The sequence below is a fragment of the Labrus bergylta genome, chromosome 4 (assembly GCF_963930695.1).
Source record: "Labrus bergylta chromosome 4, fLabBer1.1, whole genome shotgun sequence".
In the NCBI taxonomy this organism is placed as follows: domain Eukaryota; kingdom Metazoa; phylum Chordata; class Actinopteri; order Labriformes; family Labridae; genus Labrus; species Labrus bergylta.
The window spans coordinates 5,211,356-5,235,668 of NC_089198.1; the positions used below are offsets into that span (position 1 = coordinate 5,211,356).

The following is a 24,313-nucleotide window of genomic DNA, read 5'->3' on the forward strand; positions in this document are numbered from 1 at the left end:
GCACAGCATGTGTTTGTTCAGTGAACGTCAGCTCTTGTTGGTTACACCCATCCTCAACTTGTAGATCTAAAGGGGAGGAAACAAGGAAATATAGAGTCAGAGTGGAGCTGGCTGTGTTTGAGAGCAGGAAGAAGAGGGAGGGGTTATCAAGCTCTGCTTCGTTCCAGGAAGAGGAGCGGTGAGAGAGAGAGAGAGACTTGTTTACAACAGAGAACATTTGTCTTTTAAAAACACTTCTCATTTCAGATTTTACAAGATGAACTCTTCTTTGAATCGGAGGGTTTGGAGAAGGCTTTCTGCCCCCAGTACTGCATGTTGTTTGTACAGCAGCTTAGAGGTTGCTCTGTTGTGAAAGTGCAATGCAGGCTTCATGAAAGTCATTCATTAAACTCATAAATGTCTGTGTTGCATGCTGGGAAACGTATTTGTAATGCTTACTGTGCAGGCGTCACTTTGCTGCCACCGGTGTTTTCTGAAGCAGCTTGTGATGACGATGAGCCCTCTCTGTGCAGATAAATGCAATTCTTCCTCTTGTCTTCAAATATTCTGCTTGTATGTATGCAACACTGAAGCCTGCTCCCCGCCTCCACACTCTGTCACGATCAGAGCATGCAGGGCGGGGCTGACCACGGACAGACTGGCATTCTTCTCATTGATTGACATTGATTTGAAGCTTCTCACACAAACAGCAAAAGCGAGTCGTAACTAGTTAGTGAATTAAATTTTATTAGAATCAAGAATAGAAAACAGCAGCCAGCAGTAACTACCGTATTTTCCGCACTATAAGGCGCACTGGATTATAAGGCGCACCTTCAATGAATGGCCTATTTTAGAACTGTTTTCATATATAGGGCGCACCGGATTATAAGGCGCATAGAATAGAACGTGTTTACAACGGAACAAGGCTGGGAGATATTGTGAATATATAAATATAAATACGTATAAAACTACAAAAACACAAGTACATAAGACGATTATATTATTATATAAATTATTTCTTTGACGTTTCTCTTAACTCTCAAAACGTAGTTTTATACGTAGTGCATTCACAATAACTCAACGTTGTTCAAACGTTAATGTGCATATTCACAATATCTCCCAGCCTTGTTCAGTTGTAAACACGTAAAAGAAACACAGTCTGATACCGCTAATTCAAACGTTAGTGCAGGGGTGCCCAAACAGTCGATCGCGATCGACAGGTAGATCGCTGACTGATTCTCAGTCGATCGAGATGTTTTGTCAATATAAAATACAATTGTAAAATAGAAAAGTGATTTCAATTTCATCTCATTGCACTGTTTCCCACACACGATACCTGTGTTGGGAGCCCAAGTATACTTCCGACCTGTGTGTATTTAATTTGTCATTTATTCATGAAATTGCTGCGTGCACGAGAGCGAGAGAGAGAGAGCGCGCGCAAGAGAGAGTGCAGGCATGCGCAATGACGTGCAGGTAAAACCGGGGGGGGTAAATGTTTTACAAAAAAGTCATATATAGAAACTATGCTACGAGTATTAAGCGCATTTGATGAAGCTGCAGCTACTTTTCTCTGCTCCTCTCTGCTGTCATGACTGTGAGCATCGCGGGGCACGAGACACACCAACATACAGCGCACACGCACACACACACACACACACACACACACACACACACACACACACACACACACACACACTTGCACTGGAGCGCCAGCCACCACGCGAACTTTTTTACTTTTTACTTTTAGTGCTACAGCACACAGTTGATCCGTGATCCGTACGGACCGAGGTGGGAACACACGTGACCCGGTCAAACAGTCGGTTGGACTTTACTCCGTTCACTCTCACCGTGTCTGCAGCTAATTTAACAAAAGCAAAATCATCTCACAGCAGCCTGCTGTAGTCTGTAGTCTGCATTATTTTTTACAGAACTCTCATTTATTATTTTCTGTTTGTTGTGTGAGTATTAAATGCGTTTGTAGGCTGTTGGTAAAGGCTATGGCTCACTATGTGGACTGGTAGATCTCGGCAGACTGGTAACTTTAAAAGTAGATCTTGGTTCAAAAAAGGTTGGGCACCCCTGCGTTAGTGCATAACTCAACATTGTTCAGTTACGTATAACACGTAAAGCTCACTTTTTCAGTTCATTCCCCGTCCACGAATCCCTCGAATTCTTCTTCTTCAGTGTCCGAATTGAACAGTTGGGCGAGTACGGCATCCAACATGCCCGGCTCCCTCTCGTCATTATCCGAGTCAGTGTCGCTGAGCGCCGTGTACAACCAGTATGGATCAACCAATTAACCAATTGATCCATATATAAGGCGCTCCGGATTATAAGGCGCACTGTCGTTTTTTGAGAAAATTAAAGGCTTTTAAGTGCGCCTTATAGTGCAGAAAATACAGTAAGTGACTCATAGGCTGTTTCTGTGACAACCGGCGCTTACTGAAAGAACTGGTTTAATCCTGCATTCACACCAAAGCTGGAAAAACAACTTCCAAACTCAGGAAAACAAACGGTCACAGGAGCATTTAAACAGTTTCATCGTCAGAAGTCATTAATTTGATCTTTGCTGAATAAAAACTCTTCTTGTGTTAACTCATCAGACAAACGATTGTGACCTCACAGACATTTATGTAACAGAAGAATTCAGCGAGATTATCCCTTTTAAGTATCTAAGATTGAAGGTGAGGGCATTCAGCAGCCGGACTCCGACATCCTCTCAGGCCGAGCTGATTGACAGGTGCTGGGCGGGGTGAAGACGTCGGGGTCGCTGATGCCCAGCTGCAGGTTGAAGAAGCGGGTGGAGGTGGTGACGCTGCTGTTCCTGACGTAGGTCTCCTGCACGGGGTAGCAGTCCTTCAGGGTGTAAACGCCCACCCAGGTCTCATCTGGTGGAGAGACGAGAAACAGGTCACAGCAGCTCTAAGAGGAACTGGAGGTTTATATCCAGCAGAAGTTGTTTCTTAAATCTGATGAAGCTTCATTTTTATTGTGAAGCAGCTTCAGGAAGAACGTACACAAACACTGGATTCAAGCAGCACGGACACTTTGTGTTTTAAAGTTCCCACAGAATCTAAAAGATGTTTAAAGGCTTTATATGTGATTTTTTGATCCAGCAGATGTCGCCCTTGAGCTCCAGCATGAAACCAAAACAACTCGCGCTGCATTGTTGTGTTAGCATGCTAATGTTAGCGATCTTTATTATGCTGGTATCTTCACACTGCATGTAAATTTACCTGAAATGAGCGTGATCTAGAAACACAGTTAAGCAGTGAGTACAGTATGTTATTCTTCTTTTGTCCAGTCCCTCAATTAAACAACTTTTATACACGAGGGGAGGAGTCAGCCGGCCGTCCTGGCGATGTAAACAAACTGAAGATAGGACTCTGAAAACTCTGAAAACATCACAGACAGTGGGACTCGGGTGTTACACCCATTGTAGACAGTCATGACTCACAGAGTTATTTTCAGAGCAGATACTTGATTTATTTTATATTTAAGTGTGAATAATCACATAGAAAGACTTTAACTGTTTTTAACACAGATGTCCTCCATTAAACGCAAGGTGTTGAAAAACTGAGCAGATATGGAAGTGCAAAAGATCGTAGTCTGTTCTGACGACCCCTGACTGTGTCAGTGCTCCTCCTGTTGTCTTGTCTCTCTCCCCACTCAGGTTGTCTTCAGGTAGAAAGGGGCGGAGCCAGTTCATTTGATGTCATGCACCTGGGCAGACTGGGCCTTGGTGTATAAGCTGGTTTCTTAGTCTCTCTCTCTCTCTCTCTTGTCAACACTCACTTTGGTTGGTGGTCTTTGTTTAGCCACAACACCACACATTCACCATTGCCATCACCACTGATGGCCTGGATTGTGACAATGTGTTTCCCACAGATCAACCTACTTTATGTCATTTGGAAGGTTTGATTTTGGTGTCAGGCTGGCTGCACCCTAAGCCGTCATTTCAGGAGGAGTGATCTGGATATTCTCTCGACCTGGATGTTCACATATGCACCTCTCAGTGGGAGACTATCCCTGTCACTGGCAGTTAATACTGACTTATTTCTTTGATTATGACTTTCTGTCTGTGCATGTCCTTTCTGGTGTTGTGTTTAAAATATTTTAAAAACCAGGTTTACGTTGGCGTGCCGGCTTCCTGTCCGACCACTCCTGGACCTCCACGTTGTCCCCGGGGCCTCCGATGATGTACTGGTCCTCGAAGGTGGAGTTGGCTGGGATGTCGAAGGGATCCCAGGCCTCGGTCAGAGCGATCTTTGAGCAGTCCTTCGTCTTCTGGTCGATCTGGAACATCACCAGGCTCTGGTACAAAAAGATGTACTCGAAGAACCTGGAGCCAAGGAAGAGAAAAATGAAGGAGTGACATCTTTGAATGTATTCTTCTGGCCAAAACAAACAGAACAAAACCTAAAAAGTATTTAATCATACATGAAAATCAGGAATTCCTCGCATTTCAGAATCTGAAATCTGAAACATCTGGAATGTTTTATAATTAATTAAAATGTATGGCTTCATTTCTTTTGACTAATTGATTGATGGGCTTATGTTGCAGCTCTAAATCATACCTTCTTGTTCCCATGTTGAGAGCTTTAACCAGACCTGCCTTTTCTTTACATTTATTAGCTATATTTAAAATATAAAAATAACCGCTCCATGATGACTCTATATTTCACTCTTTATCATTTTCTGAGCTTATATTTCTACTTTTATCAATCTACATCTGTCTTTTCTGTTGATGTCACGATGGTTATTGTTATTTTCTCTCATATATGTCGGTAGGTTTGCTGCTCACTCATCCATCGCTCTGAGTGAAGAGAGGAACTTCTTATACACGACTCTCTAATCCCTAAATCCCTGAGTGAATGAAAGTTTTTTGTGTTTACTTTTATCACAGTTTAATTTTGTGAAAATGTATTTATTTCCCTGAAAACTCGACTTTTTAATTATTTAATATATTATTTTGTAATGCCTAAAATAAGCTGGTTCAGTCTCCAAGTGAGGCCTCTATTAACACTAAAATCTTACTAAGAAGGCTGATAACATCAAAGTATCTCAATACACTTATTGTAAACCATTGTCACCTGAAAAGTCCAGATAAACATCTTATTTCAAGGTATATAACTAAAAATAAATAAAGGTCTGAACTGGTTGTAAAAAGTGAAAATAATATGTTTATGCAAATTTGACTTGATGACACCTTTTACATGAAGGTAGATATGTTGCAAAATAGGAGAGCTTGTAGAATGTGATGTGAGAAGTTGAAGAAAAAAAAGTGAACATGTAAAAATGTTTACTGGTATAAAAAATCCACTACTTTTCTGTCGTGAATCTGCGCTGCTTGAGTTTTGCAACACATTTTGCGAGATGTCTGTAGAAAAACAAATTTGTACTTGTGGAAAGGCCCCCTCCCCCTCCCCCCCTCCCCCCTCCCCTCGCTGTGTGTCTGCATGTGGGGGGAATTGGCCAATCAGAAGTAAGTTTTCCCATTCAAATCCTCCATTGATTTTTCACAAAATTATTTTATCAAGAGATTGGTGACTGAAACCAAGACGACCAGCCACCTCAATACTCCTGACTATAGTACATTTAATTCGGCGCCAAAACGGCATCGAAAAAACTGAGAAAAAGGCAAAGATACAAGACTGTGTACATAATTTTTGTCCTACTATTGTTGACTACCTATCCCACAATCCCTTGCGAATTATTTTGTTTCTTCTTAAAAGTAACTTGAGTCGTTATAGTGTTTATACTTGAAGTGCTGTTACATAAAACTTTAAGTTCATGAGTCATAAATGATTTCATATTGTCATCATTTCATGAATTCGATAAATAAATAAATAATAATTCATGTATGTTAAGCTAAAAGGTTAAAAACACTGTTAAAATCTTTCTGTTTCTATGTGGCACTAAAGTTCCTTGTTTTGCTTCCGCTACGACGGAATTAAGGGACGGACATGTACGGTGCGCACACGTTACCTGCCTTGAATTTGTGTATTTCCACAAGTACAAATTTGTTTTTCTACAGACATCTCGCAAAATGTGTTGCAAAACTCAAGCAGCGCAGATTCACGACAGAAAAGTAGTGGATTTTTTATACCAGTAAACATTTTTACATGTTCACTTTTTTTTTCTTCAACTTCTCACATCACATTCTACAAGCTCTCCTATTTTGCAACATATCTACCTTCATATTTCTAACATTACAACAAGTTAAATTTGCTTGCTGCATTAGCAATATTTTTGCAGATTAAAAGCAATCCAGGTTTTATTTTGTATCTTGAAGAGGTTTTTCTGGACCTGTCAGGTGATTGTGTCTTTTAATGTATTGTTGACTAGAAATGACATAAATACACTTGGTAACATGGAGAAGAATGGCAGCAGAATCCAGGGACAGATGTACATAAATGAAGACCAGAGGGAATTAGTGAATAACTTTAAGTAGTTTGACCTCTTCTCACTCTCTTCTGCACAAACTGAGTTCAGGTGCTTAAGTGGATCTTTACATCTCTGGTTAACAGGATGAAGGCGCCCTCTTGTGGTGATTTCTACTCTCTGCAGGAAGGCATCTGTATTATTATCCTCCCTTGATATCAATCACACCGCTCAATGTAAATACTGTTACAACTCTTCCTCAAGTAAATTAACCCATCTGTTACATATATATATATTTTATTATAAGTTATCTCAGCATGTTTGCTCGACCCAACACTGCACTATTCTCTCATCGAGCCTTGTACGTGTTAGTCTTTGCTTACATTGTGTTTCTTGTTGTAAATTAATGTTGTCCTTTTTGTGCATTGAGAGTATCGTTTTAATGAAGTCAAATTCCTTAAGTGTGAAAGCATACGCGGCCAATAAAGCTGATTCTGATTCTTCTGATTCTGATGCTGCATTCAGGACACATTGGAAATATAGGAAAGAAAAGTTTGTCAAAATGTTTTTAGAAGTCAAAATGTTAAAGAAAACTCTGCTCATTCCTCAAAAGCAAATCTTTTTTAGTGAGGAGAGCTGAAAGAACAGAGAGTGAGTGACGGACGCTCTTCAGCTCTAAACACCAACACATGAACAAAGTGACTGAGTTTGACTCTCCATCAGCTTCTTACGACACCCTGCAATGAAGACGAGAAGAAAACATTTTGTTCATGTGTTTATTCAGGATGTCAAACTTCAGTTTGTTTACACATCAAATAAGTAAAGTGTGTTCAATGTCTCTTGTTCAATCATTTCATGAACACATTCACTTCATACACACAGTTTGTTTGATCTCCACTCACAGAAAACTATGATTTATCTCCTTATTGATTTAATCAGGAGGATTACATTTTTAAAACACCTCAGAGGACATTTTTTACTTTACTTTGAATATGAACAACAACATTTATTCTGACTAACTCATTTCTTTAAGTGTGATTTTATAGATTTTCTACAAATGTACAAAGTGGTGAGAAGAGAAAATCAACATTAAAGAAAAGTTTGCTGCTCTCTCTCTTCAGACTCATGAATCAGAACAGAAACAACAGCATATAAATGTATGAATACAAATAATCAAACATGGAGAGCGGAGAGACGTTGATATTTTCACACAGAGAAATGTCAGTTCAGGTGAACAAAAGTCATCCTGAGCAGTGAAAGAGTCCACGGCTAAACAGACACAGAAAGGAGTGTCACTTAAAGACACTCAAACATTGACAGAACAGACGAGAAGAGGTCAAAGTACCGCCCATAAAGTTTGATTGACAGGTGACCACGATAAGATCTCAGCAACGAGCGTGAATAAAAATCAAGTTTAGGATTTAAAACACAGCAAGTTAAACATCTGTCTCGTTAATGACTTCTGTCTATTTCAGTTTACACAACTCAGCAGAGACTCCAGGAATCCCAAAAAAACAGAATCCAGCATGTAGAGGCTGAGTGAATGTGGTCTGGACTCTGTGGAGGAGAGTCATGGTTCCAGAGATGCTGTAGAAGGACAGAATACCTGCTCTGTGATCCAGGTACACTCCTACTCTGGAGGACTCAGGACCTGAGACAGGAGTGCTGACATCGTTGTACCAAAAGTTATAACTGTTGTTGTCACAATCTAACGCCCAAGATTTGTCATTACATCCAAACAGACATTCATCTGAGAGCCCTGTTCTGCTGATATTCTTGTATGTGACTGCTACACAAACTCCTCTTCCTCTCCTCTTCACTTCCCAGTAACAACGACCACTCAGACTCTCTTTACTCAGGACCTGATCATGATCAGTGAATCTGTCTGGGTGACGAAAATAAGACTGTTGTTCTAACATTACTGTTGCTTTTCTGTTCTCATCAGATAATAAAAGGAATTTGTATGCTGTGTTTGGATCCAGTGTGATGTCACATGAATATTTTAAGAACTCAGCTCTGGTCTTGGGCTCTGGTTCTGGTTCTGACAGTAAAACATTCACTTCAGTCACTGTCTGTGAGATGTTTGTCCATTTCTCTCTCAGGACGTCCTGTAGTTTATCTCTGACTTCTGACACAGCTGCTGTCACATCCTCAAAGAACCTCAGAGGACGGATCTTGATGCTGGATGAGTGTGTAGATTCACTGAGTGGTGACAGTGAGGGGTAGTCGTGTAGAAACTGGTTGTGATCTTCTGTGTCTGAGAGCTTCTCCAGTTCAGCATCTTTCCTCTTCAGCTCAGTGATCTCCTGCTCCAGTTTCCCCTGAAGCTCTCTGACTCGACTCACTTCAGTTTGCTGCTGGGATCTGACCTGCTGCTTCACATCAGAGCGTCTTTTCTCCATGAGACGTATCAGCTCAGTGAAGATCTTCTCACTGTTCCCTACTGTTTTATCAGCGGAGCCATTGATAGCCTCCACCTCCTGTTGGAGCAGCTTCACATCTTTCTCTCCGTCCTCGATACTTTGCTGGATGTTCTGTCGACTCACCCCGAGCTCTCTCTGCCTCTCGCTCCTTTCTGCTGCAGCTGAGACTGTGTCGTGACCTTTGTGTTCATCCACAGAGCAGAGATAACAGATAGACTGCTGATCAGTGCGACAGAACATCTTCATCACCTCATCATGACGAGAGCAGACGTTCTCCTGGAGCTTCTTGGACGGCTCCATCAGCTTGTGTTTCTTTAATGGAGGTACTTCATAATGAGGCTGAAGATGTTTCTCACAGTAAGAGGCCAGACACTGCAGACACGACATAAGAGCTTTACGTTTTCTCCTGGTGCAGACATCACAGGCCACATCTTCAGGTCCAGCATAGCAGTGATCAGCAGGAGCAGCTTGGAGTCCAGTCTTCTTCTTCTCCTAAACTAAATCTGCTAAAACTGTGTTTTTCCCGAGAACAGGCCTCTGTGTGAAGTCCTGCCTACACTGAGGGCAGCTGTACATTCTCTTGTTGTCTTCTTCGTCCCAGTGTCTTTTAATGCACCTCATGCAGTAGCTGTGTCCACAGGGAACAGTCACCGGATCCTTCAGGAGATCCAGACAGATCGAACAAGAAAGGGATTCCTGACCCAGCTGAATTCCTTTCTGCGCCATTTCTCCTCTTGGTGATGAATTCGTTTTTTTACAATCGTCCTTCACTCCTTAGAACTGTAACTAGTTGGACCTCTGATCTACACAACATGTGTTTGAGCAGTGAACGTCAGCTCTTGTTGGTCACATCCATCCTCACACTGTAGATCTGAAGGAGGGAACAAAGAAATATATGGTCAGTGTACAGCTGGCTGTGTTTGAGAGCAGGAAGAATGGAGGGGGGATATTATTCATCATCACACAGATCTTACTTTTATGATAAAGTCCTTGAAGCACTATGAATGTAATTTAAGATAAAAATGTGTATTTTAGATGCATTGTTGCAACTCTGAACCCCAAAGGACCTGTTTGCAACCCTGCAGTTAATTTACAATGACGACTGAATAAATATAAATAAAAAATTACTTTAATACAAGCTGATTTAGTTTAGTCACAGCTATCTGTTATCGTGGATTTTTATTCAGACAAACTGTGAATTTTAACTAACACGCGTGATATGGACTGAATGAAAGAATGAGGAAATGAAATGTCTTTTCTGGCTCTGAAAGGGGGAGGAGACGTTGAGAAACTCAGGGGCCGTTTCCGAATAGCCACAGTTCAGTAGGCAGTGCGTACTTTTCAATAGGGAGTTTCAGTATACTGAACTTTCGTGGTCATTCAGTATGCATCGTTTGGGTCCGCAGCAGTATACTGAACATTTCAGTATGGATACTGAACAAGCTCTGATCTGAAAACTAGGAAGGTCCCGGGCATCCACGACTACGGCTTTGCCTATTTTCTCTGATCATCTGCTAAACGCAACATGTGCTACAAGAAATCTCTGTCATTCATGGGAACAGGAAAAGACACATCTGTCATAGACAATGAAATCTTAACAACTTGGCTTTGCTTAAGAAAGCCTCTTCTACCCACCCTTCATTTACTTTTGGCCTCTGGAACTGTCAATCTGCTGTGAATAAAACTGAATTCATCCAAGCACTTGCAAAAATGTCAGACATTCAGGCACTTGCCCTTACTGAAACCTGGATCCAGAAAATACAGTCACACCAGCTGCTCTTTCTGTTGACACAGTGTTCTCACACACACCCCTCTCTGTTGGACGTGGAGGTGGTACAGGTATCCTCATTTCTAATACCTGGAAATTCAATAAACTCTTACTAGCCTCACTAGCCTCATCTCTGAACAAGCTCTGCCCTCTGGTGTCCAAACCCGCTCGCAAAACCCACCCTAGCCCATGGCTCACAGAAGTCATAAGAGAGCAAAGAGCAGGGCTGAGGTCAGCAGAGAGAAAATGGCAAAAATCCGAACAGTCCGCTGACCTCAATGACTATAAGCCAAGACATGTCTCATTCTACTCCAGCCTGAAAACGGCCAAGACAACATATTATCAGAACAAGATATGCAATGCCACAGATACAAGAAAAATGTTTTCTGCTTTTAACTCACTGCTTCAACCACCTCCTCCTCCACCCTCCGGTCTGTTCACACCAGACATGTTTGCCTCGTATTTTACTGAAAAGGTTGCAACCATCAGTAACCAGTTTTCTGAGCCTGACCAACTCAGCCCAAAGGCACCAACCAAAAGTGCCTCACTCGACTCATTCTCCTCTCTAACTGAGGATGAAGTCTCTAAGCTTGCGCTAGACTCTCGGCCCACCACCTGTCCTCTGGACCCAATACCATCAAGCCTCCTGCAGACCATTTCCTCTCCGCTTAATGCTGCACTTAAGCATATCATCAACTCCTCTCTGTCAACGGGTGTGTTCCCCACCGCATTCAAGCAAGCTCGGGTCACCCCTCTGCTCAAAAAACCCACACTAAACCCAGCCCAGGTTGAAAACTACAGACCGGTTTCTCTTCTGCCCTTTCTGTCAAAAATACTTGAGCGCACAGTCTTTAAGCAAGTCTCTGAGTTCCTGTCCAGAAACGATCTGTTTGACCCAAATCAGTCAGACTTTAAGCGGGGCCACTCTACTGAAACTACACTACTGTCAGTAACAGAATCGCTACGAGCTGCGGGTCAGTCCTCAGTTCTACTACTGCTAGACCTGTCTGCTGCCTTTGACACAGTCAACCATCAAATCCTCCTATCCACGCTCTCTGAACTTGGCATCTCAGGATCTGCCCTCTGCTGGTTCGTGTCCTACCTCTCTGGGCGATCCTTTAGAGCACACATGTCAAACTCAAGGCCCGCAGGCCAAATCCGGCCCGCCGTGTAATTTTATTTGGCCCGCCAGATAATATCTAATGTCTATGAGAGTTAGCCCGTCGGTATGTCACACGCACCGCTAATACTTTAAGTCCCACAATGCACACGGCGTTGGTAGCCAGTGCTGTGTGAGAGCCCTTGCCTCTTTCCTCTCCTCCCCCCATCTGTCACTCTTCAGCAGCCTCATGCAGTTTAGTCACCTGAAGTTTAGCTAGCAGCCTGTCCCTCTCCCCCAACGATGGCCAAACGAAAGGTGGACTTTGAAAACAGGGGGTTTCAAGAGAGATGGGAGGCAGAATATATGTTTACGGATATAAAGGGCAAAGTTGTTTGTCTTGTGTGCGGAGCCAATGTGGCTGTAATGAAAGAATATAATTTAAGACGGCACTATAAAACGAGACACCAAGGGAAGTACAGACATCTGAACATGAAACAGAAGCTGCAGAAGGTAGAGGAGTTGAAAAGAAGTCTGGTGTCACAGCAGACTATGTTCGCAAAAGCCAAATCACAAAGTGAGGCAGCTGTAACGGCTAGTTATATTGTGGGAGCAGAGATTGCTAAATCAGCCCGGCCCTTTACCGAGGGAGAATTTGTCAAAAACTGCATGATAAAAGTTTGCGACGTCGTTTGCCCCGATAAAAGGCAAGCATTTTTAAATGTGAGCCTGAGCAGAAACACCGTTGCTGATCGTGTATGTAAGCTTGCCACCAATCTACAACAACAGCTGATGGGAAAGGGAAAAGATTTCATCGCATACTCCCTTGCTGTGGATGAGAGCAGCGACACATCTGTAGTGACACACTCAAGGCAAAGTATGTCTCTGTGGGCGCTGCACAGTTTCCACGTTTCATCCCTGACACAATGCCCCAGCTGCGCACCCAAGCTGCTCAAATGCTCTCTATGTTTGGCAGCACATACCTGTGTGAACAACTTTTCTCTTTGAAGATGAACAAAACATCACATAGGAGTCGACTTACTGATGAACACCTTCACTCAATCCTGAGGATTTCCTCAGCTCAGAGCCTGACCCCGAACATTGATGAAATTGTATCTAAGATGAGATGTCAAGTATCTAGCTCAGGCATTAGAGCAGAGCATCAGAGTGCAGTAAACTGAGATTCTATGTGCCTTGGTTTCCTTTTTGCACTTTTCTCTTGCTACTGCAAGGCATGGTCTGTTTATAGTTGTATGTTTGGATCTTCATTGAAGGAAATTCGTTTTTGGCCGTTTGTTGGCCTGTGGATGTGAAATGTTTTTATTGGAAGTTATTGGAAAAGCTGCAAATAGAAAGAAAGGCATAAGAAATGAATGCCACTGATGTTTCTTTTATTTTGAAAATGGATCTGTGTTTAGGCAATAACTAGGCCTTAGCTTTGGGCTACTTGTTTCAGATTCAATACGTTTAAGTAAAACTTAAGTTCATGTTTACATGTGAAAAAATACATTATAACTTTATTTCAATAAATATTGAATATGCACGGCCCTCGACATGGACCCAGTTTTTAATTTCGGCCCACTGTCTATTTGAGTTTGACGCCCCTGCTTTAGAGTGTTGTGGAAGGGAGAAGTGTCCAAAGCGCACAGCTTATCCACAGGGGTACCTCAAGAGTCAGTGCTTGGTCCCCTTCTCCATATACACAAGCTCACTTGGTTCAATAATCCGCTCTTATGGCTTCTCATACCACTGCTATGCTGACGATACCCAGCTCTTCCTGTCATTCCCGCCAGACTATGTTACAGTTTCTGCAAGAATCTCATCATGCCTTGCTGATATCTCTAAATGGATGAGTGAACTGCACCTTCAACTCAATCTTTCAAAGACTGAGCTCCTTGTCATCCCAGCCAGTCCCTCTATGCAACCACAGATCAATATCCAGCTTGAAACAACCAAACTCATGCCCACAAAGTCTGCCCGGAACCTGGGTGTCATGATTGATGACCAGCTAACTTTTAAGGTTCAAGTAGCCTCGATTGCCCGGTCATGTCGATTTGCCCTGTACAACATCAGGAAGATCAGACCTTACCTGTCAGAACATGCTACACAGCTCCTGGTACTGCTCTTGTGATATCACGCATCGATTATTGTCCACTACGCTTTGCCAATGAAAGGCGTCTGATCCAACCTTCACAACAGGGTCCTAAGTCTCTGACTAGACTCTTCTCCTCTGTTGCCCCCCGGTGGTGGAATGAACTTCCAAACTCCATTCAATCTGCAGAGTCCCTCTGAACCTTTAAGAAAAAGCTAAAGACCCAGCTCTTTCATGAATACCTACTAACTTAATGATGATGGTTTCGATATCATTGATGATGATGTTGGTTGTCACGATTGTTTTTGTTTGATAACGATGACTTATAAGATGGTTTCTTTACTGATTAGAGCTCTCAAGAACTGCCCTCAATGTTGTGCTTTGCCTCTGGTCACTTCCTGTCAGCCCCTGTGTGTCCAATCAGACTCAAAGCTGATCGTTTGCTCTTACTGACATTGTTCCCTTTTTTCTAGCTCCTTGCTTGTGTTGTTCTCACTCTGATGTACGTCGCTTTGGATAAAAGCGTCTGCTAAGTGAATTGTAGAATTGTAGGATACTAACTTCCGGGTTTCATGCAGTATGGATCGGATGTGTGCTTTTAGGAAATGAATTGTATTTTACCACCCACAATGCTGTGCAAAATTAAACGTAAATCATCACTTCACGTCCGCCTCCAAATCAAAACAAACAAGCGTGGATTAATTGAATCAATTTTTAATCTAGAGTTAAAGTCCAGACTGAAATCACTACTTTTAATTAACAACAGAAAATATAACAAATGTCTGTGTAGCCAGTCTGTCCTGACACTCCGTATGCTACTAAAATGTCTCTGTGTTGTGTTGTGCATGATGAGACGAAGACCAAAAACTTCCTTGCCAACTGGATAAAATGTATTTTCACACCATCTGCCTGTGTAAAATAAAATACATTCAGCACAGCAACTTCATACGACTGGGCTTCAACATGCACACCTCTCCTCAGCGGGGTCTCAGGCCGTCTGACACAATGCATACCGGTGTGCTGAGACCTTCTTTTATAAACGAGAACAAAAACTAAATAAAAAGTATAAATTGTATTTCATCTTATTTCTTACTCAACAGTGGCAATTTTGTGTTTTTGTCAAAGCCGAAAATGTACAGCTAAACTAATCTTCTTATACTGTACACTTCACGTTATATTAAAATAACAAAATCATTTGTGATCAAATATATCTGTAAACAACAAGAACAAAGAAAGAGCTCACATACCTGTGTAAAATAAAATACATTCAGTACAGCAACTTCATACGACTGGGCTTCAACACGTACACCTTTAAAGGGAAGGAGAAACCACACGGATGCTCTAGTTCGCCTGATTAGCATATACAAACTAAGTGCTGTACGACAAATAAAACTCTTCAAATACATTAACCAACAGTTAACATGTTATTAAAACATCTGTGAGCCTAACGAAGTATAGTTGAACCACTATTTAGCATGTTTTCCCCGTGTTTTAACACTTTATGAACTGGAGCACATGAAAACACTCGCCTCTCCTCAGCGGGGTCTGAGGAGAGAAGCGCGAATCTACAGGATGTGACATCATCACAGCAGACCGCCAAAACAAAACAAACTCCAAAATAAAATACAAAAGTGCATATAAAAATATTCATATTTGAAAAAGATGACAACATGCAAATTTGACTTAAAGGACGGCCTTTTGGTGAATTATAAATAATTTTGACAAAGCATTTTAACACCTGTTACATCTGCATTATTATAAAACCTTTCCCCCTCTATTTAAATAATGATTTCACTATTTAAATGTGTCTTTATTGGTTTATTTTACTTTATATTCTGTATATTACTGTCTTTCATTTGTACTTTCCTGTACTGTATGTTATTTAGTTATTTAATCTGTCTTTTACTTGATTTACATTGTGATATTGTTTTTGTTTACCTCACTGTATGGGCATTACTCTTCTTGAATAAAGCTAAAAATTAAAAATTAAAATTAAAAACAGGTGGTTGCGGCCGGTTCGGGTAACGTAAATTACGTCACTTCCTTACTGAATGACTCAGATGAAGTGGGAACAATTATCTGCCTACTGAATAGTAGGTACTAAACAGTATACAGCAGATAGTAGGTACTAAACAGTTTACAGCAGATAGTAGGTACTAAACAGTTTACAGCAGATAGTAGGTACTAAACAGTATACAGCAGATAGTAGGTACTAAACAGTATACAGCACGGATAGTAGGTACTAAACAGTATACAGCAGATAGTAGGTACTAAACAGTATACAGCAGATAGTAGGTACTGAACAGTACACAGCAGATAGTAGGTACTAAACAGTACACAGCTGATAGTAGGTACTAAACAGTATACAGCTGATAGTAGGTACTAAACAGTATACAGCAGATAGTAGGTACTAAACAGTACACAGCTGATAGTAGGTACTAAACAGTATACAGCAGATAGTAGGTACTAAACAGTACACAGCTGATAGTAGGTACTAAACAGTACACAGCAGATAGTAGGTACTAAACAGTATACAGCAGATAGTAGGTACTAAACAGCATACAGCAGATAGTAGGTACTGTCTACTGACAGATTGAAGAGGTACTTGGTAATTTGGATGCAGCCCTGCTCCCGAACAGGTGATGTTCACAGATTCAGTTACCATAGTAACTCAGTTACCATATCAACTGACTCATAGGTAAAGTTACTGGAGTTACCCCTCTTTCTTGAGTTTCCCTCGTTTCAGGGTTAACTTACTCAGTGTTTGCACAAAACCTGCTTTCTGAAACGGGCCCAGGTAAACTGTAACTTGTGTTAACTCGGATAAAAACGTTTTATAACATTGTTCTGCCGAGCTGAAGCTTAAATCTGAAGACACTTTAACATCTGTCCTGTGTGTGTGTGTGTGTATGTGTGTGTGTGTGTGTGTGTGTGTGTGTGTGTGTGTGTGTGTGTGTGTGTGTGTGTGTGTTCTGGCACGGAGCACAGGCTAGCAAACTTACTGTTCACAACTTAACACTCTCTCACTCAAACACTAAAATAACATCGTCAGGAAGCTCTTTACTTTTAAATAATTACAGACATATTAGCTGAGTTTGTAACCATAAACATACCTTGAAAAAGTGGAGAAATAATCCAGAGTGGGTCGGTGATGTTTACTCATCAACAGATGTTAGGAGTCTGAGGGAAAAACCACGTGTTCCCCTGGTACAGCGGCGCAGACAGAAGCAATCGATTCTGGATGAAGTACCTCAGACCAACTCAGTAGAAAAGGAAAATCGTAACTTGATCCAAAGGAATTGGACTTGGTTGAAAGTCTTGAAGACGCCTGACCTCTCCTCAAAAAGGCTTTTTCAGTTGTAAACTAACCAGTAGAAGGAGCTAGAATATAAACCTCTGTGGATCATTAGAATGATAATGATGGAGGATGGTCACATGGGAGTCTTTAGCTGAGTCGTCCTAGTTTTGCCTTGAGGTGTAAACAACCCCCGGTCACCTGTGGGTCATCAGGGTCACTTATTCCAAGGTGTTACTGGGGCTTCAGTTGTTTTGAGAGATAATTAAGAACAGCATTGTAGGTTGGTTATAGATGGTGTCTCAGACCACCACCTTTGTTAAGGGATGGGGTTTCAACCTTAAAGGTGCACTATGTATTTGGTCGTGAATTTTGAAAGTTGGAGAAGTTAAAAAAATATTTCATATTTTCTGAACTGAATACACAAACTTAATTCAAATGAAAAATGGGTCCCTGGAACGCCTTTTGGAACTAAAAAGCTACCAGGAGAGTTACGGTTTCACTGTTGCAGGCCCACCAACATAACTTCTTGCAGAGCATTTCTTCAAACAGTCCTCTGAGGACAGTATATATATAGAGTTATGAACATATACCACAGAATCTGTAAATTTCTCCTCCAGCTTTCCCATTTCTCTACCAAAACTCCATAGTGCACCTTTAACATAGATGACTTCTTAAGCAACCCTCCTGTCCAGGATCTGCACCTTCTTCAAAGCAGTACAAGGCTTTTTTAAATTATCTCTCAAAACAACTGAAGCCCCAGTACCACCTTGGAATATGTGGTCCTGATGACCCACAGATGACCGGGGGTGTAAACGACTCTGTGGATAATTAGTAGGCTAATCATCAAGGATGGTCGCATGGGAGTCGTTAGTTGAGTTGTCCTAGTTTCTCCTAGAATCTTATATTTTAGCTCCATCTAGTTTACCACTGAAGACGCCTTTTTGTGGACAGAAAGTTCCGAAATGTTCTTGTTATTATAACAGAAATCCCTGATTATTATTTGTTTAATGTTTGTCAGAGAACTTCAGGACTCCATGATGTACCTTATGTTGAAGTCTGCAACCCCTCCTTCCTTAGTTTTCTTCTTCTTTCGTTATTTCTATATTTTCGTTTAGCCCACCCTCCCCTCTTTTGTATGACTCCCTATTTATTGTGTAAATAAATACAGTCTTAATTTTTGTGTGAAAACATCTTATTGTAGTTTATGAAATCAGTCACATAAATGTCTTTTTTTATATCCTTCACAAGTTCTTTTCATTTAGTACACAATATTATATAAAATCCTCAATATTCAGTACCAAGTCTATTTTTCTTACTGCATTAATTCTCAATAACATCGTATTTTAAATCATGAATTATATACAGAATTAAAAATTAACTTCAATAAATTTAGTTATTTAAAATGTTGAGCTCATTAAAACGTCACCAAACGTGAAGTATTACCAGTATTACCCGTGTTATGGTTTTAAAAGTGACCCTGTTAACTGAAGATTTTAAAGAAAATTGCGTCTGCTGTTGGTTGTCTCAGTTACCAAAGATATGGAAGTCAAAAATTGTCCTAATTAATGCCTCATTTTTTAATCTTTAAATTTAGACATAACCTGAGTATCTAACATCAATTAAAAAACAAATGAACAAAGGCACATTCTTTAGGACTCTTCCGCCTTCGAAAACAGTTGTAACTATGACAACCAACTATGAATTTCTTAATCGCGACCCTCTGATCCCTAAATCCCTCAGAGAATAAAAGTTTGTCTTTTTGTTTCTTTTATCACAGTTTAATTTTGTAAAAACATATTTTATTTCCCTTTTTAATGGCCTAATACAAACGTGTTCAGTCTCCAAGTGAGGCCTCAATACTGCAAAAAAATCACCCTGAAAAATCCAGATAAACATCTTATTTCAAGATATATAACTGAAAAATAAAGATCTGAAATGCTTGAAAATAATATGTTTATGCAAATATGACTTGATGACATATTTCTAACATTACAACAAGTTAAATTTGCTTGCTGAACCAGCAATATTTTTACCGATTAAAAGCAATCCAGGTTTTATTTTGTATATCGAAGAGGTTTTTCTGGACCTGTCAGGTGATTGTGGCTTTTAGTGAGTGTATCGTTGACTAGAAATTACATAGATACACTTGGTAACATGGAGAAGAATGGCAGCAGAATCCAGGGACAGATGTATATGAATAAAGATCAGAGGGAATTAGCTGATAACTTTAAGTAGTTTGATCTCTTCTCACTCTCTTCTGCACAAACTGAGTTCAGGTGCTTAAGTGGATCTTTACATCCCTGGTTAACAGGATGAAGGCGCCCTCTTGTGGTGATTTCTACTCTCTGCAGGAAAGCATCTGTGTTATTATCCTCCCTTGATATCAATCACACCGCTCAATGTAAATACTGTTAAAACTCTACCTCAAGTAAATTAACCCATCTGTTACATATATATATATTTTATTATAAGTTATCTCAGCATGTTTGCTCGACCCAACACTGCACTATTCTCTCATCGAGCCTTGTACGTGTTAGTCTTTGCTTACATTGTGTTTCTTGTTGTAAATTAATGTTGTACTTTTTGTGCATTGAGAGTATCGTTTTAATGAAGTCAAATTCCTTAAGTGTGAAAGCATACGCGGCCAATAAAGCTGATTCTGATTCTTCTGATTCTGATGCTGCATTCAGGACACATTGGAAATATAGGAAAGAAAACTCTGTCAAAATGTTTTTAGAAGTCAAAATGTTAAAGAAAACTCTGCTCATTCCTCAAAAGCAAATCTTTTTTAGTGAGGAGAGCTGAAAGAACAGAGAGTGAGTGACGGACGCTCTTCAGCTCTAAACACCAACACATGAACAAAGTGACTGAGTTTGACTCTCCATCAGCTTCTTACGACACCCTGCAATAAAGACGAGAAGAAAACATTTTGTTCATGTGTTTATTCAGGATGTCAAACTTCAGTTTGTTTACACATCAAATAAGTAAAGTGTGTTCAATGTCTCTTGTTCAATCATTTCATGAACACATTCACTTCATACACACAGTTTGTTTGATCTCCACTCACAGAAAACTATGATTTATCTCCTTATTGATTTAATCAGGAGGATTACATTTTTAAAACACCTCAGAGGACATTTTTTACTTTACTTTGAATATGAACAACAACATTTATTCTGACTAACTCATTTCTTTAAGTGTGATTTTATAGATTTTCTACAAATGTACAAAGTGGTGAGAAGAGAAAATCAACATTAAAGAAAAGTTTGCTGCTCTCTCTTCAGACTCATGAATCAGAACAGAAACAACAGCATATAAATGTATTAATACAAATAATCAAACATGGAGAGCGGAGAGAAGTTGATATTTTCACGCAGAGAAATGTCAGTTCAGGTGAACAAAAGTCATCCTGAGCAGTGAAAGAGTCCACGGCTAAACAGACACAGAAAGGAGTGTCACTTAAAGACACTCAAACATTTACAGAACAGACGAGAAGAGGTCAAAGTACCGCCCATAAAGTTTGATTGACAGGTGACGATGATCAGATCTCAGCAACGAGCATGAGTAAAAATCAAGTTGAAGATTTAAAACACAGCAAGTTAAACATCTGTCTCGTTAATGACTTCTGTCTATTTCAGTTTACACAACTCAGCAGAGTCTCCATAATAATCTAACCTGAGTCCAGCATGTAGAGGCTGAGTGAATGTGGTCTGGACTCTGTGGAGGAGAGTCATGGTTTCAGAGATGCTGTAGAAGGACAGAATACCTGCTCTGTGATCCAGGTACACTCCTACTCTGGAGGACTCAGGACCTGAGACAGGAGTGCAGACATTGTTGTAACAAAAGTTATAACTGTTGTTGTAACAATCTAACCTCCAAGATTTGTCATTACCTCCAAACAAACATTCATCTGAGTTTCCTGCTCTGCTGATATTCTTGTATGTGACTGCTACACAAACTCCATATCCTCTCCACTCCACTTCCCAGTAACAACGACCACTCAGACTCTCTTTACTCAGGACCTGACACCTATTAGTGAATCTGTCTGGGTGACTAGAATAAGACTGTTGTTCTAACATTGCTGTTGCTTTTCTGTTCTCATCAGATAATAACAGCAGTGTGTGTGCTGTGTTTGGATCCAGTGTGATGTCACATGAATATTTTAAGAACTCAGCTCTGGTCATGTTCTCTGGTTCTGACAGTAAAACATCCACTTCAGTCACTGTCTGTGAGATGTTTGTCCATTTCTCTCTCAGGACGTCCTGTAGTTTATCTCTGACTTCTGACACAGCCGCTGTCACATCCTGAAAGAACCTCAGAGGACGGATCTTGATGCTGGATGAGTGTGTAGATTCACTGAGTGGTGACAGTGAGGGGTAGTCGTGTAGAAACTGGTTGTGGTCCTCTGTGTGTGAGAACTTCTCCAGTTCAGCATCTTTCCTCTTCAGCTCAGTGATCTCCTGCTCCAGCTTCTCCTGAAGCTCTCTGACTCGACTCACTTCAGTTTGCTGCTGGGATCTGACCTGCTGCTTCACATCAGAGCGTCTTTTCTCCATGAGACGGATCAGCTCAGTGAAGATCTTCTCACTGTTCTCCACTGTTTTATCAGCGGAGCCATTGATAGCCTCCACCTCCTGTTGGAGCAGCTTCACATCTTTCTCTCTGTCCTGGATTCTCTGCTGGATGTTTTGTCGACTCACCTTGAGCTCTCTCTGCCTCTCGCTCCTTTCTGCTGCAGCTGAGACTGTGTCATGACCTTTGTGTTCGTCCATTAAACAGAGATAACAGATAGACTGCTGATCAGTCCGACAAAATACTTTCATCTCTTCATTATGACGAGAGCAGACGTTCTCCTGGAGCTTCATGGAGGGCTCCACCAGCTTGTGTTTTGAATAAGCAGGTATTTCATAATGAGGCTGAAGATGTTTCTCACAAAATGAGATCAAACACTGCAGACAGGACTTACAGGCTTTCAGTTTCCTCCCGGTGCAGACATCACAGGCCACATCTTCAGATCCAGCATAGCAGTGATCAGCAGGAGCAGCTTGGAGTCCAGTCTTCTTCAGCTCCTCCACTAAATCTGCTAACATGGTGTTTTTCCTGAGGACAGGCCTCGGTGTGAAGTCCTGCCTACACTGAGGGCAGCTGTAGATTGTCTTCTCATCCTCTTTATCCCAGTGGCTTTTAATACAGTTCATACAGTAACTATGTCCACAGGGAACAGTCACCGGATCCTTCAGGAGATCCAGACAGATCGAACAAGAAAGGGTTTCCTGACCCAGCTGAACTCCTTTCTGCGCCATTTCTCCTCTCTGTAACAACGACTGTCTGAGTTTCTCTTCCTGAGAAATCAAACTAGCTCCACCTCTGATCTGCACAGCATGTGTTTGTTCAGTGAACGTCAGCTCTTGTTGGTTACACCCATCCTCAACTTGTAGATCTAAAGGGGAGGAAACAAGGAAATATAGAGTCAGAGTGGAGCTGGCTGTGTTTGAGAGCAGGAAGAAGAGGGAAGGGTTAACAAGCTCTGCTTCGTTCCAGGAAGAGGAGCGGTGAGAGAGAGAGAGACTTGTTTACAACAGAGAACATTTCTCTTTTAAAAACACTTCTCATTTCAGATTTTACAAGATGAACTCTTCTTTGAATCAGAGGGTTTGGAGAAGGCTTTCTGCCCCCAGTACTGCATGTTGTTTGTACAGCAGCCTAGAGGTTGCTTTGTTGTGAAAGTGCAATGCAGGCTTCATGAAAGTCATTCATTAAACTCATAAATGTCTGTGTTGCATGCTGGGAAACGTATTTGTAATGCTTACTGTGCAGGCGTCACTTTGCTGCCACCGGTGTTTTCTGAAGCAGCTTGTGATGACGATGAGCCCTCTCTGTGCAGATAAATGCAATTCTTCCTCTTGTCTTCAAATATTCTGCTTGTATGTATGCAACACTGAAGACTGCTCCCCGCCTCCACACTCTGTCACGATCAGAGCATGCAGGGCGGGGCTGACCACGGACAGACTGGCATTCTTCTCATGCTCACATTGATTTGAATCTTCTCACACAAACAGCAAAAACGAGTCGTAAGTAGTTAGTGAATTAAATTTTATTAGAATCAAGAATAGAAAACAGCAGCCAGCAGTAACTACCGTATTTTCCGCACTATAAAGCGCACCGGATTATAAGGCGCACCTTCAATGAATGGCCTATTTTAGAACTGTTTTCATATATAGGGCGCACCGGATTATAAGGCGCATAGAATAGAACGTGTTTACAACTGAACAAGGCTGGGAGATATTGTGAATATATAAATATAAATACGTATAAAACGTAACGTATAAAACTACAAAAACAAAAGTACATAAGACGATTTCCCCAAATAATAAATTATTTCTTTGACGTTTCTCTTAACTCTCAAAACGTAGTTTTATACGTAGTGCATTCACAATAACTCAACGTTGTTCAAACGTTAATGTGCATATTCACAATATCTCCCAGCCTTGTTCAGTTGTAAACACGTAAAAGAAACATAGTCTGATACCGCTAATTCAAACGTTAGTGCAGGGGTGCCCAAACAGTCGATCGCGATCGACAGGTAGATCGCGATCGACAGGTAGATCGCTGACTGATTCTCAGTCGATCGCGAGATGTTTTGTCAATATAAAATACAATTGTAAAATAGAAAAGGGATTTCAATTTCATCTCATTGCACTGTTTCCCACACACGATACCTGTGTTGGGAGCCCAAATATACTTCCGACCTGTGTGTATTTAATTTTTCATTTATTCATGAAATTGCTGCGTGCACGAGAGAGCGAGCGAGCGAGAGAGAGAGCGCGCAAGAGAGAGAGAGTGCAGGCATGCGCAATGACGTGCAGGTAAAACCGGGGGGTAAATGTTTTACCAAAAAGTCATATATAGAAACTATGCTACGAGTATTAAGCGCATTCGATGAAGCTGCAGCTACTTTTCTCTGCTCCTCTCTGCTGTCATGACTGTGAGCATCGCGGGGGACGAGACACACCAACATACAGCGCACACGCACACACACACACACACACACACACACACACACACACACACACACACACACACTTGCACTGGAGCGCCAGCCACCACGCGAACCTTTTTACTTTTTACTTTTAGTGCTACAGCACACAGTTGATCCGTGATCCGTACGGACCGAGGCGGGAACACACGTGACCCGGTCAAACAGTCGGTTGGACTTTACTCCGTTCACTCTCACCGTGTCTGCAGCTAATTTAACAAAAGCAAAATCATC

The 24,313-nt window shown here is 41.2% G+C and overlaps 2 protein-coding genes and 1 pseudogene across 2 annotated transcripts; all 3 read right to left on the reverse strand.

Moving 5' to 3' along the window:
* Positions 1-2,417: 2,417 nt before the first annotated feature.
* LOC109977386 (mammalian ependymin-related protein 1-like) lies at positions 2,418-4,345 on the reverse strand. The gene is made up of 2 exons (XM_029276058.2): positions 4,113-4,345; positions 2,418-2,867 (listed from the first exon to the last, which is right to left on the reverse strand). The coding sequence occupies exons 1-2, from the start codon at positions 4,282-4,284 to the stop codon at positions 2,674-2,676; spliced, it is 366 nt and encodes a 121-aa protein (XP_029131891.2). The 5' UTR covers positions 4,285-4,345; the 3' UTR covers positions 2,418-2,673.
* A 2,790-nt stretch (positions 4,346-7,135) lies between these two features.
* On the reverse strand, positions 7,136-16,947 carry LOC136179119 (tripartite motif-containing protein 16-like; annotated as a pseudogene).
* A 3,030-nt stretch (positions 16,948-19,977) lies between these two features.
* On the reverse strand, positions 19,978-22,367 carry LOC136179123 (tripartite motif-containing protein 16-like). The gene has a single exon (XM_065954490.1). The coding sequence runs from the start codon at positions 22,344-22,346 to the stop codon at positions 20,673-20,675; it is 1,674 nt and encodes a 557-aa protein (XP_065810562.1). The 5' UTR covers positions 22,347-22,367; the 3' UTR covers positions 19,978-20,672.
* Between the last annotated feature and the right edge of the window lie 1,946 nt (positions 22,368-24,313).

Excerpts from the sequence above, each read along its gene's own strand:
- LOC136179123 (XM_065954490.1), bottom strand. The coding sequence starts at position 22,346 with ATGGCGCAGAAAGGAGTTCAGCTGGGTCAGGAAACCCTTTCTTGTTCG.
- LOC109977386 (XM_029276058.2), bottom strand. The coding sequence starts at position 4,284 with ATGTTCCAGATCGACCAGAAGACGAAGGACTGCTCAAAGATCGCTCTG. Across the intron at positions 2,868-4,112 it reads CAGGAAGCCGGCACGCCAAC|ATGAGACCTGGGTGGGCGTT; the intron begins GTAAACCTGGTT and ends TCTCTCCACCAG.